General features: G+C 45.9%; 1 protein-coding gene and 1 pseudogene across 1 annotated transcript; one reads left to right on the top strand and one right to left on the bottom strand.

Annotated features, from left to right (window-relative positions):
• Nucleotides 1-12,734: 12,734 nt before the first annotated feature.
• Nucleotides 12,735-14,934, top strand: LOC135533973 (secretogranin-2b-like; annotated as a pseudogene).
• Nucleotides 14,935-15,420: 486 nt separating this feature from the next.
• LOC135533974 (AP-1 complex subunit sigma-2-like) lies at nucleotides 15,421-17,898 on the bottom strand (the record flags this gene model as incomplete). The annotated part of the gene is made up of 3 exons (XM_064961145.1): nucleotides 15,421-16,032; nucleotides 16,555-16,606; nucleotides 17,761-17,898. Coding segments are annotated over 3 exons (321 nt in total), but the record flags the coding sequence as incomplete, so codon positions are not given.
• Between the last annotated feature and the right edge of the window lie 5,535 nt (nucleotides 17,899-23,433).

Genomic DNA, 23,433 nt, shown 5'->3' with positions numbered 1-23,433 from the left:
AAGGTAGCATTGTTTAAAGTGGCTAGTGATATATTTACATCATTTCCCATCAATTCCCATTATTAAAGTGGCTGGAGTTGAGTCAGGGTCTAGTCATGTTACAGAGGGTGGTGTAGATGAGGTTGGGTCTAGTCAGGTGATGCTAGTGGTTGAGGAGAGTATAGTGGGGAAGTGTAAGAGACTGAGGAGGGAGTAGGAGGGTGTCAAGCAAAAAAGGAAAAAGGGAGAGAAGAAAGGAGGTGGGAGGGGGGAGGCTGGTGTGGTTAAAGGCCCCATTGAACCTTTACCTGGTGCTGGGGGGGGGGGGGGCTGACCAGAGAGGAAGGGCAGGTGGTCGGAATGGGAATGGGAGATAGAGATGAGGAGAAGGAAAGTGAGTCTGAGGAAGAGGATGATGAGGAGGCCTTTTCTTCAGACTCCTCTTCAATGGGCCCGGAGCTGTCAGCCAGTGGAAAAAGTGGGAAAAGGTGGAAAAAGTGAATCTTGAGGTTTTTTTTTCTGATCCGAGAAAGTTTGTAAGATCAGTACAACATGCTACAAAAAATCACCCAGGAAACGGCTTAGGTTGAGGAAGTGGGTCACAACAGTGCGTAAGGGTCTACCTTCAGACACTGTTTAGATGAATAATTTCTTTCTGGCACTGGGGCTTTTTGAGCTTTGCTATTGGTCTCTTTCTTTGCTGGCTTTTCTTCCAATTCTTATGGAGACTCTTCGGGTAGGCTCGCTCAATATAAATGGAGACTTCTCATGGAGACTCTTCGGGTAGGCTCGCTCAATATAAATGGAGACTTCTCATGGAGACTCTTCGGGTAGGCTCACTCAATATAAATGGAGACTTCTTATGGAGACTCTTCAGGTAGGCTCACTCAATATAAATGGAGACTTCTTATGGAGACTCTGCAAGTAGGCTCGCTCAATATAAACGGAGACTTCTTATGGAGACTGCAGGTAGACTCACTCAATATAAATGGAGACTTCTTATGGAGACTCTTCAGGTAGACTCACTCAATATAAATGGAGACTTCTTATGGAGACTCTTCAGGTAGACTCACTCAATATAAATGGAGACTTCTCATGGAGACTCTTCGGGTAGGCTCACTCAATATAAATGGAGACTTCTTATGGAGACTCTGCAGGTAGACTCGCTCAATATAAATGGAGACTTCTTATGGAGACTCTTCAGGTAGACTCACTCAATATAAATGGAGACTTCTTATGGAGACTCTTCGGGTAGGCTCACTCAATATAAATGGAGACTTCTTATGGAGACTCTTCGGGTAGGCTCGCTCAATATAAATGGTGCCAGAAGAGGAGTGTTTTGGGTGAATATGTAGAACAAACAAAAGTACAGGTGTTATTTCTGCAGGAGACGCATAGTGATGTGGTGAATGAAGTTGATTGGGGGCTCTGGTGGAAAGGGGACAGTGTGTTGAGCCATGGGACAAATCTTAGTGCAGGAGTGGCAGTCCTTTTTGTATCGGGGCTGTCTGTAAAAATTTGCTCCTCAAAATAGGTGTGTAGGCTGCTTGTTGTAAAAGCAGAAATTAACAACATGGGTTTTGTCTTTATAAATGTGTATGCCCCTAACACAGGGAGAGAGAGGGGGCATCTGTTTGGGTGTCTTAGACAGGAACTCTCACAGGTAGTGCCTGAGAAGACTCTGGTGGTCGGTGGGGACTGGAACTGTACAATGGATTTTTACTAAAGACAGAAGACAGCCTCATTCTGGGTCAGTGGGAGTGCTAATCATTAATCAGTTTGACCTAGTGGATGTTTGGAGAACTAGACTTCCCAACACAAGGCAGTATACATTTATTTTATTTTTATTTAACCTTTATTTAACCAGGTAAGCAATTTGAGAACAAGTTCTAATTTACAACTGCAACCTGGCCAAGATAAAGCATAGCAATTTGACACAAACAACAACACAGAGTTACACATGGAATAAACAAAACATAGTCAATAATACAGTAGAACAAAAGAAAACAAAAAGTCTATATGTAGTGAGTGCAAATGAGGTAAGATAATGGACTTAAGGCAATAAATAGGCCATGGTGGCGAAGTAATTACAATATAGCAATTAAACACTGGAATGGTAGGATCTGCTTTTCTGATGTATCAAATACTTATGTCATGCAATAAAATGTAAATTAATTACTTAAAAATCATACAATGTGATTTTCTGGATTTTCGTTTTAGATTCCGTCTCTCACAGTTGAAATGTACCTATGATAAAAAAATGACAGACCTCTACATGCTTTGTAAGTAGGAAAACCTGCAAAATCTACTTGTTCTCCCCACTGTACCTGCTGGAGCGCGTGCTACGAGTGGGTGCTGCTATGGTGACCAGTGGGCTGAGATAAGGCAAGCTTTACCTAGCAGAGACTTGTAGATAACCTGTGCTAGTGGGTTTGGCGATGAGTATGAAGCGAGGGCCAACCAACGAGAGCGTAAAGGTCGCAGTGGTGGGTAATGTATGGGGCTTTGGTGACAAAACGGATGGCACTGTGATAGACTGCATCCAATTTGATGAGTAGAGTGTTGGAGGCTATTTTATAGATGACATCGCCGAAGTCGAGGATCGGTAGGATGGTCAGTTTTACGAGGGTATGTTTGGCAGCATGAGTGAAGGATGCTTTGTTGCGATATAGGAAGCCGATTCTAGATTTAAGTTTGGACTGGAGATGCTTAATGTGAGTCTGGAAGGAGAGTTTACAGTCTAACCAGACACCTAGGTATTTGTAGTTGTTCACGTATTCTAAGTCAGAGCCGTCCAGAGTAGTGATGCTGGACGGGGGAGCAGGTGCGGGCAGTGATCGATTGAATAGCATGCATTTAGTTTTACTTGCATTTAAGAGCAGTTGGAGGCCACGGAAGGAGAGTTGTATGGCATTGAAGCTCGTCTGGAGGTTAGTTAACACAGTGTCCAAAGAGAGGCCAGAAGTATACAGAATGGTGTCATCTGCGTAGAGGTGTATCAGAGACTCACCAGCAGCAAGAGTGGCATCATTGATGTATACAGCGAAGAGAGTCGGCCCGAGAATTGAACCCTGTAGCACCCCCATAGAGACGGCCAGAATTCCGGACAACAAGCCCTCCGATTTGACACACTGAACTCTTATCAGAGTAGTTTGTAAACCAGGTGAGGCAATCATTTGAAAAACCAACGCTGTTGAGTCTGCCAATAAGAATGTGTTGATTGACAGAGTCGAAAGCCTTGGCCAGGTTGAGGAATACGGCTGAACAGTAATGTCTCTTATCGATGCCGGTTATGATATCGTTTAGGACCTTGAGCGTGGCTGAGGTGCACCCATGACCAGCTCTGAAACCAGATTTCATAGCGGAGAAGGTACGGTGGGATTCGAAATGGTTGGTAATCTGTTTGTTAACTTGGCTTTTGAAGACCTTAAAAAGACAGGGTAAGATAGATATAGGTCTGTAGCAGTTTGGGTCTAGAGTGTCACCCCCTTTGAAAAGGGGGATGACTGTAGCAGCTTTCCAATCTTTGGGAATCTCAGACGATACGAAAGAGAGGTTGAACAGGCTAGTAATAGGGGTTGCAACAATTTCGGCAGATAATTTTAGAAAGAAAGGGTCCAGACTGTTTAGCCCGGCTGATTTGTAGGGGTCCAGATTTCGCAGCTCTTTCAGAACAACAGCTATCTGGATTTGGGTGAAGGAGAAATGGTGGGGCTGGGTGGGTTGCTGTGGAGGGTGCCGGGCAGTTGACCGGGGGAAGGGTAGCCAGGTGGAAAGCATGGCCAGCCGTGAGAAATGCTTATTGAAATTCTCAATTATAGTGGATTTATCGATGGTAACAGTGTTTCCTAGCCTCAGAGCAGTGGGCAGCTGGGAGAAGGTGTTCTTATTCTCCATGGACTTTACAGTGTCCCAGAACTATTTTGAGTTTGTACTACAGAATGCAATTTTCTGTTTGAAAAAGCTAGTCTTAGCTTTCCTAACTGCCTGTGTATATTTGTTCCTAACTTCCCTGAAAAGTTGCATATCACGGGGGCTATTTGATGCTAATGCAGAACATGGGTGAAGGTATTTGGGGCTAGAGTGAGTGCAGCCCGACTTGATCGGTTTTACATGTCCAGAAATCAGAGCAATAGGCTGTTGGGTGCTGCCATTCTCCCAGTGGGGTTTTCAGATCACCACATAACCATGGCCCGCTGTCTATTTCACCAGGGCATCGGCAGGCATCCTATTGGAAGTTTAATGTAAAGTTGCCACTTTTTCTCAGGTTTCCAGACTTTTTGGGAAAGGTGGAGGCAGCAAAGAGAGGAGCATGAGGCTCTGAGTTAATGGTGGGATGTGGGAAAGTCAACAGTATACAGCTCTCTCATCCTCAGAGGCTAGGAGAGTATTGTGGGAACTAGAGCCTAGATGAGATGGAGGTAGAGTTGGTGGGGCAGGGCAATGTAGGCCTCCATGAAAATTTTGCTGAATTACGTAGTGACCTGGGCAGTTTTTTCCAGGTTAAAACAAAGGGAGCACTTGTAAGAGCTAGGTTCTCCATGCCTCAAGGAGATGGATGCTCCCAGCTCCTTCTTCTTTGGTTTGGAAAGACAGAGTGGTGAAGCCAAGGGTATGCATTGTCTACGGCTGTCTGATGGGCGGGTGACCTCTGTGTTGGGTGAGATGCGGGAGTGAACTGTGGAGTTTTATACTGAGTTGTACAGGGCAGAACTGTGTGATCCTATGTGTGCTCAGGTCTTGTTTGCAGAACTCCCTAAGCTCTCTCTGGCACAGAGGATGAAATTCACATTCCTCTGTTGTCCACTGAACTGGCAGAGGCCGTAACTTAGATATCCACTGGCCGTGCACCAGGGATCGATGGACTCCCAGTGGAGTTTTATAAAATATTCTGGGGAATAATTGGACTGGACTTCTTTTGCGTGTTGCGTGAGTGCATCGGGGTAGGAGAGTTGCCGATGAGCTGCCGTCAGGGCGGCTCTGACTCTCCCTGCCCAAAAAAGGGATCTTAAGAACTGGGAGCCTGTGGTGTTGCTCTGTGTGGACTACAAGATATTTGCCAAGGTCCTCTCTAACATACTGAAGTCACAAATGGGACTTCAAGGACAAAACATATTGTGTACTGGGAAGGTCAATCCCGGACAACTTGTTCTTAATCAGGGACATGTTGGACTTGTCGAGAGGTTCTAATGTGACGTTTGGACTGGTCTCTTTAGATCAAGAGATGGCTTTTGATAGAGTGGACCATGAGTATCTGTTTAATGTGATGTCTGTTTTGGGGTTTGGGATTTGTTTTGACCTGTGTGAAGATGTTGTATGCTGGGGCTTCATGTATGGTCAAGGTGGGAGGGGGGCTCAGAAGGCCAGTCTGGGGGAGATGGGGCATGCCTTCTATCGGGGCAGTTATATACACTAGTCATTCTCTGGTCCTCATCCTCATAACCCTGATCTGTTACCTCATCCACATGACACTGATCTCTGTTACCTCATCCTCATGACACTGATCTCTGTTACCTCATCCACATGACACTGATCTCTGTTACCTCATCCTCATGACACTGATCTCTGTTACCTCATCCACATGACACTGATCTCTGTTACCTCATCCACATGACACTGATCTCTGTTACCTCATCCTCATGACACTGATCTCTGTTACCTCATCCACATGACACTGATCTCTGTTACCTCATCCTCATGACACTGATCTCTGTTACCTCATCCTCATGACACTGATCTCTGTTACCTCATCCACATGACACTGATCTCTGTTACCTCATCCTCATGACACTGATCTCTGTTACCTCATCCTCATGACACTGATCTCTGTTACCTCATCCACATGACACTGATCTCTGTTACCTCATCCTCATGACACTGATCTCTGTTACTTCATCCACACGACCCTGATCTCTGGTCCTCATCCTCATAACCCTGATCTGTTACCTCATCCACATGACCCTGATCTCTGGTCCTCATCCACAATGACCCTGATTTATGAACAGATATAGCCCTTGGTTCCTCCCAGACCTGACTGCCCTTAACCAAGAAAAAACATCCTATGGCGTTCTGCATTAGCATCGAACAACCCCGTGATATGCAGCTTTTCAGGGAAGCTAGAAACCATTATACACAGGCAGTTAGAAAATATCCAAGGCTAGGTTTTTCAAGCAGAAATTTGCTTCCAGCAAAACTAACTCAAAAAGTTCTGGGACACTGTAAAGTCCATGGAGAATAAGAACACCTCCTCCTAGCTGCCCACTGCACTGAAGATAGGAAACATTGTCACCACTGATAAATCCACTATAATTGAGAATTTCAATAAGCATTTTTCTACGGCTGGCCATGCTTTCCACCTGGCTACCCCTACCCCATTCAACAGCACTGCACCCCCCACAACAACTCGCCCAAGCCTTCCCCATTTCTCCTTCTCCCAAATCCAGTCAGCTGATGTTCTGAAAGAGCTGCAAAATCTGGACACCTACAAATTAGCTGGGCGTGACAATCTGGACCCTTTCTTTCTAAAAATTATCTGCCGAAATTGTTGCCACCCCTACTACTAGCCTGTTCAACCTCTCTTTCGTGTCGTCTGAGATTCCCAAAGATTGTAAAGCAGCTGCGGTCATCCCCCTCTTCAAAGTGGGGGACACTCTTGACCCAAACTGCTACAGACCTATATCTATCCTACCCTGCCTTTCTAAGGTCTTCGAAAGCCAAGTCAACAAACAGATTACCGAACATTTCGAATATCACCATACCCTCTCTGCAATGCAATCTGGTTTCAGAGCTGGTCATGGGTGCACCTCAGCCACGCTCAAGGTCCTAAACAATATTTTAACCGCCATCGATAAGAAAGATTACTGTGCAGCCGTATTCATTGATCTGGCCAAGGCTTTCGACTCTGTCAATCATCACATCCTCATCGGCAGACTCGACAGCCTTGGTTTCTCAAATGATTGCCTCGCCTGGTTCACCAACTACTTCTCTGATAGAGTTCAGTGTGTCAAATCGGAGGGTCTGCTGTCCGGACCGCTGGCAGTCTCTATGGGGGTGCCACAGGGTTCAATTCTTGGACCGACTCTCTTCTCTGTATACATCAATGATGTCGCTCTTGCTGCTGGTGAGTCTCTGATCCACCTCTACGCAGACGACACCATTCGGAATACTTCTGGCCCTTCTTTGGACACCGTGTTAACAACCCTCCAGGCAAGCTTCAATGCCATACAACTCTCCTTCAGTGGCCTCCAATTGCTCTTAAATACAAGTAAAACTAAATGCATGCTCTTCAACCGACCGCTGCCTGCACCTACCCGCCCGTCAGCATCACTACTCTGGACGGTTCTGACTGTGGACAACGACAAATACCTGGGTGTCTGGTTAGACTGTAAACTCTCCTTGCAGACTCACATCAAACATCTCCAATCCAAAGTTAAATCTAGAATTGGCTTCCTATTTAGCAACAAATCATCCTTCACTCATGCTGCCCAAACATACCCTTGTAAAACTGACTATCCTATCAATCCTCGACTTCGGCGATGTCATTTACAAAATAGCCTCCAATACCCTACTCAACAAATTGGATGCAGTCTATCACAGTGCCATCCGTTTTGTCACCAAAGACCCATACACTACCCACCATTGCGACCTGTACGCTCTTGTTGGCTGGCCCTCGCTTCATACTCGCCCAAACCCACTGGCTCGATGTCATCTACAAGACCCTGCTAGGTAAAGTCCCCCCTTATCTCAGCTCACTGGTCACCATAGCATCACCCACCCATAGCACGCGCTACAGCAGGTATATCTCTGGTCACCTCCAAAACCAATTCTTTCTTTGGCTGCCTCTCCTTCCAGTTCTCTGCTGCCAATGACTGGAACGAACTACAAAAATCTCTGAAACTGGAAACACTTATCTCCCTCACTAGCTTTAAGCACCAGCTGTCAGAGCAGCTCACAGATTACTGCACCTGTACATAGCCCACCTATAATTTAGCCCAAACAACTACCTCTTTCCCTACTGTATTTATTTTATTTTATTTATTTTGCTCCTTTGCACCCCATTATTTTTATTTCTACTTTGCACATTCTTCCACTGCAAATCTACCATTCCAGTGTTTTACTTGCTATATTGTATTTACTTTGCCACCATGGCCTTTTTTTGCCGTTAAACCCCTTATCTCACCTAATTTGCTCACATCGTATATAGACTTGTTTCTACTGTATTATTGACTGTATGTTTGTTTTACTCCATGTGTAACTCTGTGTCGTTGGATGTGTCGAACTGCTTTGCTTTATCTTGGCCAGGTCGCAATTGTAAATGGGAACTTGTTCTCAACTTGCCTACCTGGTTAAATAAAGGTGAAATAAAAAATACAAATGTTCTTCATCCACATGACCCTGATCTATGTTCCTCATCCACATGACCCTGATCTATGTTCTTCATCCACATGACCCTGATCTATGTTCTTCATCCACATGACCCTGATCTATGTTCCTCATCCACATGACCCTGATCTATGTTCCTCATCCACATGACCCTGATCTATGTTCCTCATCCACAAGACCCTGATCTATGTTCCTCATCCACATGACCCTGATCTATGTTCCTCATCCACATGACCCTGATCTATGTTCCTCATCCACATGACCCTGATCTATGTTCCTCATCCACAGGACCCTGATCTATGTTCCTCATCCACATGACCCTGATCTATGTTCCTCATCCACATGACCCTGATCTATGTTCCTCATCCACATGACCCTGATCTATGTTCCTCATCCACATGACCTGATCTATGTTCCTCATCCACAGGACCCTGATCTATGTTCCTCATCCACATGACCCTGATCTATGTTCCTCATCCACAAGACCCTGATCTATGTTCCTCATCCACATGACCCTGATCTATGTTCCTCATCCACAGGACCCTGATCTATGTTCCTCATCCACATGACCCTGATCTATGTTCCTCATCCACAGGACCCTGATCTATGTTCCTCATCCACAGGACCCTGATCTATGTTCCTCATCCACATGACCCTGATCTATGTTCCTCATCCACATGACCCTGATCTATGTTCCTCATCCACATGACCCTGATCTATGTTCCTCATCCACAAGACCCTGATCTATGTTCCTCATCCACATGACCCTGATCTATGTTCCTCATCCACATGACCCTGATCTATGTTCCTCATCCACAAGACCCTGATCTATGTTCCTCATCCACAGGACCCTGATCTATGTTCCTCATCCACAGGACCCTGATCTATGTTCCTCATCCACAGGACCCTGATCTATGTTCCTCATCCACAAGACCCTGATCTATGTTCCTCATCCACAGGACCCTGATCTATGTTCCTCATCCACAAGACCCTGATCTATGTTCCTCATCCACAGGACCCTGATCTATGTTCCTCATCCACAGGACCCTGATCTATGTTCCTCCGGCTAAAATGTCTATTTATTCAATAGAGTTTGTGATGATGATGCAGAAGGATTATACTAACACAGCCCATCACATACACACACAGCAAAACACACACACACACACACACACACAGAGAGAGAGAGTAAAACACAAGCACATCTACACACAAGCATCTTCATGTGAGACTCTTGCAAATGAATCTGTGTGCTCACGTCAGAGGCTCTTCCTCTCCCTCGAGAACAGTCAGCTGACGGAATGTTAAAGCAAAACACCTCCAATAGCAGCCAAGTGAAACGTGGAACACCTCAGGACGTGTGGAGGGAGGAATTAGTGGGTACTTGAATGGCTACAACCTTGGTGGGTATGTAAAACTCTCAAGTTATTGTACACGATGACAGCAAGTCATGTGATGTGATGGTTATGTGAAGTGTGGAGGGCATTTCAAGGGTGAATTGTAAGAGCACTTCTGAGTGAATGCTGTGAGTTTATTGAGCTCTGAGGGAATAGTTTGAAGCACTTTAGAAGGTAGAAGGACAACGAGAAGTACTGAAGTTTGGGCATCAATGCAGGTTATATAATTGAAATGACTCAATTTGCTGAGTTTAATGAGGATCATTAAGGTTTCAATTAATTAAACTGTGAATACCATTAAATCATACACTACATGACCAAAGTATGTGGACACGTGCTCGAACATCTCATTACAAAATCATGGGCGTTAACATGGAATTGGTCCCCCCTTTTGCAGCTATAACAGCCTCCACTCTTCTGGGAAGGCTTACCACTAGATGTTAGAACATTGCTGAAGAGACTTGCTTCATTCAGCCACAAGAGCATTAGTGAGGTTGGGCATTGATGTTGGGCGATTAGACCTGGCTCGCAGTTGGTGTTCCAATTCATCCCAAAGTTGTTAGACGGGTTTGATGTCAGGGCTCTGTGCAGGTCAATCAAATTCTTCCAAACCATTTCTGTATGGACCTCGCTTTGTGCACGGGGGAATTCTCATGCTGAAACAGGAAAGGGCCTTCCCTAAACTGTTGCCACAAGCTGTAAACACAGAATTGTCATTCTATGCTGTAGCAATAATATTTCCCTACACTAGTACTAAGGGGCCAAGCCTGAACCATGAAAAACAGCCCAAGACCATTATTCTTCCTCCACCAAACTTTACAGTTGCCACTATGCATTTGGGTAGGTAGTGTTTTCCTGTCCTACGTCAAACCCAGATTTGTCTGTTGGACTTTCAAATGTTGAAGCGTGATTCATCACTCCAGAGAAAGCTTTTCCTGCTCCAGAGTCCAATAGCGGCGAGCTTTACATGACTCAGCCGTCGTTTGGCATTGCAAATGGTGATCTTAGGGTTGTGTGCAGCTGCTCGGCCATGGAAACACATTTCATGAAGCTCCCGGCGAACAGTTCTTGTGCTGACGTTGTTTCCAGAGGCTGTTTGGAACTCGGTAGTGAGTGTTGCAACTGAGGACAGACCATTTTCACACGCTAGGCGCTTCAGCACTCAGCGGTCCCGTTCTGTGAGCTTGTGTGACCTACCACTTTGCGGATGAGCAGTTGTTGCTCCTAGACTTTTCCACTTCACAATATCAACACTTACAGTTGACCAGGGCATCTCTAGCAGAGAAGAAATTTGATGAACTGACTTGTTGGATGGTGCTACATTGAAAGTCATTGAGCTCTTTATTAAATGTCTGTAACTGAGTAGGCCTGTTGACATGTTGTTGATACGCAGCGTTATTATTTAACGCCTGCCACTGCTTTGGCGTTGACATTGCGTGCCACCAGGTCCCTGACCTGCCCGTGACGTGTTGTGATGGGCGTCCTGATCAATGGCCCGATTTTAAAAATCACTATGCCAGGAGGAGCGCGAGCCATGCCAGTCGATGCATTTACCACCGGCGGCGTCTCTTCTCTGCAGACCATCAGCGAGACAGAGAACTGCGACTGCTACTAAGATTCTGCAGCTCCTCAGTGGTGGGTTCAGGGCGTGAGTCATCACCGGTGGTTTTAACCTCTTATCTTCCGCGAGAGACGGATGTAGTAGGATAACTCCCTGTCACACCTTATTGTTCTGATAATTCCATTAGGCTAATGCAAATCACTGCAATGGATGTCGACAGACATAGGTGATTTCTATGGGTGTCGTTTTTATGGTTAAGCTATTGCCTCGTTAGCAAATTAATATTTACAAGAACTGCAATCTGAATAGGGTGGTAAATGAAGCTATACAATTAAATGCTGTAAGAATTGATGTCACAGTGATAACTATTGGCCTTCACAAAGCTAATTGGGACAAGACCAAAAATAACCCACCACTTTTCCAAGGGGAGTTATGAATAGCGCTTGAATAATAATTGATACAGCTAGAAACAGACAATATCCATCTCTATTTTAAGCACACTGCCTTTTCTTAGCATGCTATATCATGAGCCTAAATCATGTATTATGGATTTCCAAAGGCTGGGTATTGCGTGCGTACTGCTGTGATGACGCGCGAGTCAGGTGTTGCCATATATCACCCGGAGCTGTCCTGGTGCTGAAAACAGAATCGCTCGCGCTACGACTGGGAGGAGATGCTATACACGTTTACTACTGTCGTCTGAGCTACTTACCGAAAGGTACAAACTCATGCATGTCTTTTATTTCTCAAACAAAGATTACGATGTTTGTACGTTATTTGTGGGCTTTCCAGCATTCCATGTTTACATTTTCTCTCTCAAGTTCTCATCTCTTATCAGATCTCGGCAATGGCTTGGAATTGAGTTGAATAACTGATAGCCTGATAGCTGTGTGCATGTTGTTGTGATGCATGTCAAGTAGTCTGATGCATTTTGACATTGGGCAACATTGAGATGAAGGAATTATTATTATATTCTTCAGAAAAGTGTTTAATCGAGATGGTTTGGAGAAACATCAGCCACAAGCAAAAAAGGTTGCCCTGACAACGGGCAGTGACTCATCCTGTGATGTAGTCTAGTCATTTAAAAACAGTGATTCACAAATATAGCCCACTTTTCCTTGGTGGGTGATTATATCCTGCTCTAGCTATAACCTACTTTTTTATCATTTGTGCATTGAGTCATAGCATTCATCACTTATAAGGGTTGTCAATGAACTCGGCATGAATTGAAACGCAGATTTTTTCATTAAAAGAATAATTTGCATTGGAGTGTGGTGGTAACCTCCTTAAAGAGTTAGGAAGATTCTAAGAATTTGGAAGATAGAATCTCAGATCAAAATGTAAAAAATGTGCAGGCATATTATTGTGTTAAACTCGGCTCTCTCTCTCTCTCTCTCTCTCTCTGCTATATGAAGATGCTGTCACTCCCCAAGCTATCCACAGGGAAAACTGTTGTTCTCGCCTGCCTCCTCCATGCGTGCCGTCCCTCCCCGACATCACAGGCTCAGAGGCGGGAGTCCGAGGACCGGCAACCCGCTGCATACCCGCCCAGCTCAGACATGATCAAAGCCCTGGGTACATCGAGGCCTGAAGCGGACAGATGGGGGCAGAGAGAGAGAGGAGCCAACAAGAGACTATGATGGTCGAAAAGTTCCACATCCTCCTCCAGCTCGCCTCTCTCAGGACAAAGGTGCACCCGAAAGGCAGTCTCCCTCGCCGACCCAGAGAGCAAGACATCCCGGCTGGGCAGCTGGTGAGAGCCTTGCTCAGGACCCTCCAGGAGCAGCCCGCTAGTCCCCTCAGACCCGTTCCCGTGGTCCCGGGGAACGAACGTCACACGCACAGGTACCAATCGGTGAACACAGGGAGCCCCGTAAACGCACCTGCCTACGGTGGCTTCCCGAGGCCACACAAGAAGTACCCGCTGATGTTTGAGGACGAGGAGAATAGGGACAGCGCCAAACGGGCTACGGAGGACCTGGACGAACAATACACCCCTCAGAGCCTTGCCAGCCTGCGCTCCATCTTCGAAGAGCTGGAGAAACTATCCACATCCAACGGCCAGAGCGCGGGAATCTTTGATGATGATGATGATGATGATGATTTATTCAGTCTGAGGAACCTGGCCTACGAGGATGTGGCGGGCGGGGGGGAGTGGATTCTCTTCGAGGAGCAGGTCGAGACGGAGGAAGTGGTAAACGGGAGCCACGGGGAGTTCGACAGGGCACTGGAGCAGAACTATGACGAGGATGAAGAGGAGGAAGGCAATGGAATGCAGGTGCAGCGCAGAGCCAGCCAGGACAAAGAGGACCCAGAGGACGATACTAAACTAGTGGATTATTACCTGTTGAAGATACTGGAGATGAGTGAACATGAGACAGCCAAGAGGCAAGCTGGAGAGCAAAACATAGAGTGATTCGCCACCCCTGAGTCGACCCCAGGCTCTGAACGAGCTGTTAGAGATCTCCTCAAGCTCCACATCCCCCGGAGGACCTCATCGATATGCTGATCACAGAGGAGATCAGAAAACTAGAACGTCACCCGAAAGCCTCTTCCCGCTACAGGACCAAACCGAAAATCAGATACTACAGCCGGAGACTGCCAGTCAAAAACGCTCCTGAGGACATGGACGAGAAGACTTCTTGAAAATCATTGAAATGGAAACCATCAGCAACGACTATCCTGTGAGTCGGAGGCCGCTCAAAAGTGTCTCTGTCCCCGGCCAGGGTTTCAGCACCACCCGCCCGGCGGGGGTTCAGCACCAGCGGCTCCTCCAAAACTCCCAGCTCAGTCCGGCCGGGGAAGGGAAAACTTATTCATGTCGGAGCTCAACAAGATGCCTTTTAGGAGAGAAGCCGATGATGACGACGAGGCGGACGAAGACCAAGAGATAACAACCTTTCTGGCGGCCAAAATATTGCGGAGTATCCCAGCACGATCAGCAAACGCGACACCCAATCTCAGGGGAACGGACAGTTTCCTTATGAGCTATACGAACAAGCCATGAAAGATTACTTTGACCAAGCGGACAGTGAGAAAGCAGGCATGCTGACAAAGAGAGATTCAGTAGCTAACGAGGAGGTAGTGGACGCAGGTGAGACGCAGGTGAAAGATGAGGTAACGCCAGGGCCGCGGCTCCAGAGTCCGAGAAAGAGGAGGAAAAGGAGCATCGCGGAAAAGCGTTTGCTGGAATGTGAAGCTAAGATCGGAGGTCACGCACGACATCCTCTACTGAAATATTAATAAGTCATGTTTATACTATCTCAAAATGACCCGTCTGCTGGACGTACTCTGGTTTTTACATAAAATGTGTATATACATGAAGTAACATATATGAATTATATCAGTGTGCTGGGCATGGAGGCAAAGTGTGTTGTGTAAACATCTGGGTTTGTGACTTTCCAATCTTGTAACATTGTGAAAATGTAATTCCCTGATATAGGCTAGAGAGTAAGACCGTCACCGTCCTGCCTTTCAACCCTGTAACGCTGCAAGCTCTGTAATCGCTCAACTCTCTCTATTGATGTGGTATATATATATATGCTCATTTTGAAACCATTTTGTACGTGTTTAATAATGTGTGACGAGTTGGAGATGAATAAAGCGTTAGCGCCATTTTTCTTCTTGCTGCGCTGTTTTTTTAATAAACACTGATCACTACAACAGTGATCAGATATGCCTTCTGAATGATCATACATTGACTCACAGTGATGATTAGATATTGATGATCAGAAATGCCTTCTGAATGATCATACATTGACTCACAGTGATGATTAGATATTGATGATCAGATATGCCTTCTGAATGAAGCTTGATTCCACAATGAAAGTGTGAGAAGTTCCTTTTTCACATGCTTCTTGAGCAAGCTTGAACCTGTGGACAATTCCCGACAGAATCAACAGACTCGAGTAAGATTATAACGACAGTAAAAGTGTCGGTCTATAAATTCACAATTCTACTGATTGTGCTTGTTTTAATGTTTATCATCGAGTTTATTTTTCAAACTTCAGCACCATGGATAGCTCCCGCAAATAAAACGTCAAATAATGATGAACATCAAATAGTCTAGTCTCCAACAGAAACACAAATCAGAGGCTTCCGTATCAAAATACACATTTTAATTCCAAAGTCTTCAACATTCAAGATCCATAATTAGTTATATTAAAAAAAACTGTGACATTCACCCAGATAAATAATAGCTCCCTTTCCAAGATATAATCCTACAAGTCACACAGAAAAAGGCTAGTCTACAAGATGCATTTAAAACACAACTTCAAATACAGATTTCTAAAAAGGCACTTCTTTAAATGTCAATACAATGTGTACATATTTGGAAAAAAAGTGAGTATTGATTTTAATGATTGTCATAACCACAGTTTTCAGTAACCTCAATGTACATCGACGAGCAAGAGGATGGGTGATCATACAGTATCAATATACATTTGATAATAGCTCAATCAATGTCTCCTACCAATTTATTGGTCATCATGTTATTGTCCTATTTGCAGAAACAAGATACATTTCACTGCACTTCCCTACTTAAAAACACTCCCTGCTGCCTCAGGACACAGATTCAGACACATCATTCTAGAACTCCTAACTCCATGGTTTTGTACAGTTGTAAGACTTCCAGGTCTGTAATCGTCCAGATTCCTTCTGGTGTGTGTAGATCCAGTGTTAGAATGCAGGCTTGCTCATGTATTCCTCCATGGTCTAGAGTGGAGAGACAGATGAAGCGTGAGATCTCCAGATCAGCAAGCCTTGTCCTAATGCGATGAATATTCATAGCCACACCTACATAACATCTAACCATAGAGGTAGAATGATTGTCAGTCTAATTGGATGCATCTTACATCCGTGGAGACATAGGAGCGTAAACCGCCAACACAATGTAGACTACTCTGCTACGAACACAATCACAATCATTCACTTCTAACCTTTCGGTCCACATTCAAGGCCATCCAAGCTCCAGACCAAAATCACTGTTGTCAATCTCAGCCTATAGCAATGATGATGAAGATTAAAATGAGTGTGATGATGCAACAATGTCAGATAGCATGCACGTGCATCAAACTAGATCAAACAAGTTTGTTTTATTCCCCCGAAGCAAGAAGATGGTGTGAAACCAGGGCCACGCAGAGTGGGACTCTGGCTTTGTGCGTCTATAGCGCCACCGAGAGCTGAGGATAAACGGACAATACAGAAAACAGACATACTGCCAACGCTCAGACTTACAGCAACTGAAGAATAAAGGAAATAGAAGTATAATCTCCATCAGTCTCTGTTTCTGAGATAGGAGAGAAAAGAGAAGAGGAGAGGAGAGAAAAGAGAAGAGGAGAGAAAAGAGAGAGAAGAGGAGAGAAAAGAGGAGAGGAGAGAAAAGAGAAGAGAAAGGAGAGAAAAGAAGAAGGAGAGGAAAGAGAGAAGAGGGAGGAGAGAAAAGAGAGAGGGAGAGAGAAGAGAGAAGAAAAGAGAGAAGAAGAGAAGAGAGAGAGAGAGAGAGGAGAAGAAGAGAGGAGAGAGAAGAGAGGAGAGAGAAGAGAGGAGAGAGAAGAGGAGAGAAGAGGAGAGAAGAGAGAGAGAGAGGAGAGAAGAGGAGAGAGAGAAGAGAGAGAGAGGGAGAGAGAAGAGGAGAGAGAAGAGGAGAGAAGAGAGGAGAGAAAAGAGGAGAGAGAAGAGGAGAGAGAAGAGGAGAGAAGAGAGGAGAGAAAAGAGGAGAGAAGAGAGGAGAGAAAAGAGGAGAGAAAAGAGGAGAGAAAAGAGGAGAGAAGAGAAGAGAGAGGAGAGAGAGAATAGACAGAACAGGTCCATGAGTATTGGCACCAGTTAATATGGTTGATGAAGGGAAGCCTGTTAGCGGAGATTGACAGGAGAGCTCACCAGGAAGTCAGTTAGCTGCTGCACTACACATTCTCAACCCATGCTGAAACAGTAACACTTTTTCAACAGTCCACTTTCACCTGGTATTACTAAGGAATTATAGGGTAAAATGGCTACTTTAGAGTACCTACTATAAATAATTCATTAAAATTGGTAACTACTTGTTACAAAATGGTATAGCTATGCGTGTGTGTTCAATCTCCAATAAACAAGTGGTTAATTATAGCTAATTAGTATGTAATTACATATGTAAATATAAGATAAATATCAGACCGCAACATAGTCTCAGCTAAGGTCGGAGGCAGAAATTCTGATCCTAGATCAGAGACAGAATTCTGATCCTAGATCAGAGACAGAATTCTGATCCTAGATCAGATCGGAGGCAGAAATACTGATCCTAGATCAGAGACAGAATTCTGATCCTAGATCAGAGACAGAATTCTGATCTTAGATCAGATCGGAGGCAAAATACTGATCCTAGATCAGATCTGAGACGAAATTCTGATCCTAGATCAGTCCTACTGGGCAGGTTCTATTCTGAGGCGTGGCCGTTTCTCTCACCTCCTGAAGCATGTCCGAGGCCTCGACGGAGCGGGCCACCACTAGTTTGGAAGTCTCCTGTACCTCTCCCCCTAATAGAAACTCATCCAGGATGAAGTAGGCCTTTTCAAAGTTAAAGATAATGTCCAGCTCACACACCTGCATGGGTAAAGGTAAAGGAAATCACCCAATGTTCAAAAGGTACTGTCCAGTCTAGCAGGAATCATTTTACTGTGTTAAATAATATCTACTACACAGGCATTGCAGTTTCAGTCTAAGTTTGGGAAGAAATAGGTTGAAAGAGAATGGAAGGAAATATGTGAGAGAGAAAGACAGAAAGACATAGTGAGAGAGAATAGAGATCGACTGAAGTAAAGAGAGAGCTGGGTGACAGAAGAAAGGTCGTCCCTGACATTGCGTTAGCAGAGGCTGTTGTCCAACAGCTCCACATAGCGATGCAGCATCTCCAAGGCCAGAAGTTCATTCTCCTCAGCATCCAGACCACAGCAGAAATACAGACTGGCATACCTACCATGAGAGAGTAGTGGGGGTAACAGGGCAATACAGCATAACAGTTAGAGAGTGGTGGGGGGTAACAGGGCAATACAGCAGCACAACAGTTAGAGAGTAGTGGGGGGTAACAGGGCAATACAGCATAACAGTTAGAGAGTGGTGGGGGGTAACAGGGCAATACAACATAACAGTTATGAGAGTGGTGGGGGGTAACAGGGCAATACAACATAACAGTTAGAGAGTGGTGGGGAGTAACAGGGCAATACAGCATAACAGTTAGAGAGAGTGGTGGGGGGTAACAGGGCAATACAGCATAACAGTTAGAGAGTGGTGGGGGTAACAGGGCAATACAGCATAACAGTTAGAGAGTGGTGGGGGGTAACAGGACAATACAACATAACAGTTAGAGAGTGGTGGTGGGGGGTAACAGGGCAACAGTTAGAGAGTGGTGGGGGTAACAGGGTGGCAATACAGCATAACAGTTAGAGAGTGGTGGGGGGTAACAGGGCAATACAGCATAACAGTTAGAGAGTGGTGGGGGTAACAGGGCAATACAGCATAACAGTTAGAGAGTGGTGGGGGTAACAGGGCAATACAACATAACAGTTAGAGAGTGGTGGGGGGTAACAGGGCAAAACAACATAACAGATAGAGAGTGGTGGGGGTAACAGGGCAATACAACATAACAGTTAGAGAGTGGTGGGGGGGTTAGGGTAGTAACAGGGCAATACAGCATAACAGTTAGAGAGTGGTGAGGGGTAACAGGGCAATACAGCATAACAGTTAGAGAGTGGTGGGGGTAACAGGGCAATACAGCATAACAGTTAGAGAGTGGTGGGGGGTAACAGGGCAATACAACATAACAGTTAGAGAGTGGTGGGGGGTAACAGGGCAATACAACATAACAGTTAGAGAGTAGTGAGGGTAACAGGGCAATACAGCATAACAGTTAGAGAGTGGTGGGGGTAACAGGGCAATACAGCATAACAGTTAGAGAGTGGGTGGGGGGTACAGGACAATACAGCATAACAGTTAGAGAGTGGTGGGGGGTAACAGGGCAATACAGCATAACAGTTAGAGAGTGGTGGTGGTGGGGGGGTAACAGGGCAATACAACATAACAGTTAGAGAGTGGTGTGGGGGTAACAGGGCAATACAACATAACAGTTAGAGAGTGGTGGTGGGGGGGGGTAACAGGGCAATACAACATAACAGTTAGAGAGTGGTGGTGGAGGGTAACAGGACAATACAGCATAACAGTTAGAGAGTGGTGGGGGGTAACAGGGCAATACAGCATAACAGTTAGAGAGTGGTGGGGGGTAACAGGGCAATACAACATAACAGTTAGAGAGTGGTGGGGGTAACAGGGCAATACAACATAACAGTTAGAGAGTAGTGGGGGGTAACAGGGCAATACAGCATAACAGTTAGAGAGTGGTGGGGGGTAACAGGGCAATACAGCATAACAGTTAGAGAGTGGTGGGGGGTAACAGGACAATACAGCATAACAGTTAGAGAGTGGTGGGGGGTAACAGGGCAATACAGCATAACAGTTAGAGAGTGGTGGGGGGTAACAGGACAATACAGCATAACAGTTAGAGAGTGGTGGGGGGTAACAGGGCAATACAGCATAACAGTTAGAGAGTGGTGGGGGGTAACAGGACAATACAGCATTACAATTAGAGAGTGGTGGGGGGTAACAGGGCAATACAGCATTACAGTTAGAGAGTGGTGGTGGGGGGTAACAGGACAATACAGCATAACAGTTAGAGAGTGGTGGTGGTGGGGGGGGTAACAGGGCAATACAACATAACAGTTAGAGAGTGGTGGGGGGTAACAGGGCAATACAACATAACAGTTAGAGAGTGGTGGTGGGGGGGGGGGGGTAACAGGGCAATACAACATAACAGTTAGAGAGTGGTGGAGGGTAACAGGACAATACAGCATAACAGTTAGAGAGTGGTGGTGGGGGGTAACAGGGCAATACAGCATAACAGTTAGAGAGTGGTGGGGGGTAACAGGACAATACAGCATAACAGTTAGAGAGTGGTGGGGGATAACAGGGCAATACAGCATAACAGTTAGAGAGTGGTGGGGGGTAACAGGACAATACAGCATTACAATTAGAGAGTGGTGGGGGGTAACAGGGCAATACAGCATTACAGTTAGAGAGTGGTGGTGGGGGGTAACAGGACAATACAGCATAACAGTTAGAGAGTGGTGGTGGTGGGGGGGGTAACAGGGCAATACAACATAACAGTTAGAGAGTGGTGGGGGGTAACAGGGCAATACAGCATAACAGTTAGAGAGTGGTGGGGGGTAACAGGACAATACAGCATTACAATTAGAGAGTGGTGGGGGGTAACAGGGCAATACAGCATTACAGTTAGAGAGTGGTGGTGGGGGGTAACAGGACAATACAGCATAACAGTTAGAGAGTGGTGGGGGGTAACAGGACAATACAGCATTACAATTAGAGAGTGGTGGGGGGTAACAGGGCAATACAGCATTACAGTTAGAGAGTGGTGGTGGGGGGTAACAGGGCAATACAGCATAACAGTTATAGAGTGGTGGGGGGTAACAGGGCAAAACAACATAACAGATAGAGAGTGGTGGGGGGTAACAGGACAATACAACATAACAGTTAGAGAGTGGTGGGGGGTAACAGGGCAATACAGCATAACAGTTAGAGAGTGGTGGGGGGTAACAGGGCAATACAGCATAACAGTTAGAGAGGGGTGGGGGGTAACAGGGCAATACAGCATTACAATTAGAGAGTGGTGGGGGGTAACAGGGCAATACAGCACACAGTTAGAGAGTGGTGGTGGGGGGTAACAGGACAATACAGCATAACAGTTAGAGAGTGGTGGGGGGTAACAGGACAATACAGCATTACAATTAGAGAGTGGTGGGGAGGTAACAGGGCAATACAGCATTACAGTTAAGTGGTGGTGGGGGTAACAGGGCAATACAGCATAACAGTTATAGAGTGGTGGGGGTAACAGGGCAAAACAACATAACAGATAGAGAGTGGTGGGGGGTAACAGGACAATACAACATAACAGTTAGAGAGTGGTGGGGGGGGGGTAACAGGGCAATACAGCATAACAGTTAGAGAGTGGTGGGGTAACAGGGCAATACAGCATAACAGTTAGAGAGGGGTGGGGGGTAACAGGGCAATACAGCATAACAGTTAGAGAGTGGTGGTGGGGGTAACAGGGCAATACAGCATAACAGTTAGAGAGTGGTGGTGGTGGTGGGGGGGGTAACAGGGCAATACAACATAACAGTTAGAGAGTGGTGGTGGGGGTAACAGGGCAATACAGCATAACAGTTAGAGAGTGGTGGGGGTAACAGGGCAATACAGCATAACAGTTAGAGAGGGGTGGGGGTAACAGGGCAATACAGCATAACAGTTAGAGAGTGGTGTAACAGGACAATACAGCATAACAGTTAGAGAGTGGTGGGGGGTAACAGGGCAATACAGCATAACAGTTAGAGAGTGGTGGGGGGTAACAGGGCACAGTTAGAGAGTGGTGGGGGGTAACAGGGCAATACAGCATAACAGTTAGAGAGTGGTGGGGGTAACAGGGCAATACAGCATAACAGGTGGGGGTAACAGAATACAGATAACAGTTAGGTGGTGGGTAACAGGGCACAGTTTAGAGAGTGGTGGGGGGTAACAGGGCAATACAACATAACAGTTAGAGAGTAGTGGGGGGTAACAGGGCAATACAGCATAACAGTTAGAGAGTGGTGGGGGGTACAACATAACAGTTAGAGAGTAGTGGGGGTAACAGGGCAACTGCAGCATAACAGTTAGAGAGTGGTGGGGTACAGGGCAATACAGCATAACAGTTAGAGAGTGGTGGGGGTAACAGGGCAATACAACATAACAGTTAGAGAGTGGTGGGGGGGGTAACAGGGCAATACAACATAACAGTTAGAGAGTGGTGGGGGTAAACAGGGCAATACAACATAACAGTTAGAGAGTAGTGGGGGGGGTAACAGGGCAATACAGCATAACAGTTAGAGAGTGGTGGGGGGTAACAGGGCAATACAGCATAACAGTTAGAGAGTGGTGGTGGGGGGTAACAGGGCAATAAAGCATAACAGTTAGAGAGTGGTGGTGGGGGGTAACAGGGCAATACAGCATAACAGTTAGAGAGTGGTGGTGGTGGGGGGGGGGGTAACAGGGCAATACAACATAACAGTTAGAGAGTGGTGGTGGGGGGGGTAACAGGGCAATACAACATAACAGTTAGAGAGTGGTGGTGGGGGGTAACAGGTCAATACAACATAACAGTTAGAGAGTGGTGGTGGGGGGTAACAGGAAAATACAGCATAACAGTTAGAGAGTGGTGGTGGGGGGGGTAACAGGGCAATACAGCATAACAGTTAGAGAGTGGTGGTGGGTGGGGGGGGGGTAACAGGACAATACAGCATAACAGTTAGAGAGTGGTGGGGGGTAACAGGGCAATACAACATAACAGTTAGAGAGTAGTGGGGGGTGGTGGGGTGGTGGGGGGTAACAGGGCAATACAGCATAACAGTTAGAGAGTGGTGGTGGGGGGTAACAGGACAATACAGCATAACAGTTAGAGAGTGGTGGTGGTGGGGAGGGGGTAACAGGGCAATACAGCATAGCAGTTAGAGAGTGGTGGGGGGTAACAGGACAATACAGCATAACAGTTAGAGAGTGGTGGTGGGTGGGGGGGGGTAACAGGGCAATACAGCATAACAGTTAGAGAGTGGTGGGGGGGGTAACAGGACAATACAACATAACAGTTAGAGAGTGGTGGGGGGTAACAGGACAATACAGCATTACAGTTAGAGAGTGGTGGTGGGGGGTAACAGGACAATACAGCATAACAGTTAGAGAGTGGTGGTGGTGGGGTAACAGGACAATACAACATAACAGTTAGAGAGTGGTGGGGGGTAACAGGGCAATACAACATAACAGTTAGAGAGTGGTGGTGGGGGGGGAGTAACAGGGCAATACAACATAACAGTTAGAGAGTGGTGGGGGTAACAGGACAATACAGCATAACAGTTAGAGAGTGGTGGGGGTAACAGGGCAATACAGCATAACAGTTAGAGAGTGGTGGGGGTTAACAGGACAATACAGCATAACAGTTAGAGAGTGGTGGTGGTGTAACAGGGCAATACAGCATAACAGTTA

Source organism: Oncorhynchus masou, unplaced genomic scaffold (genome assembly GCF_036934945.1).
Source record: "Oncorhynchus masou masou isolate Uvic2021 unplaced genomic scaffold, UVic_Omas_1.1 unplaced_scaffold_2860, whole genome shotgun sequence".
In the NCBI taxonomy this organism is placed as follows: domain Eukaryota; kingdom Metazoa; phylum Chordata; class Actinopteri; order Salmoniformes; family Salmonidae; genus Oncorhynchus; species Oncorhynchus masou.
This window is presented reverse-complemented; position numbering and strand designations above follow the sequence as displayed.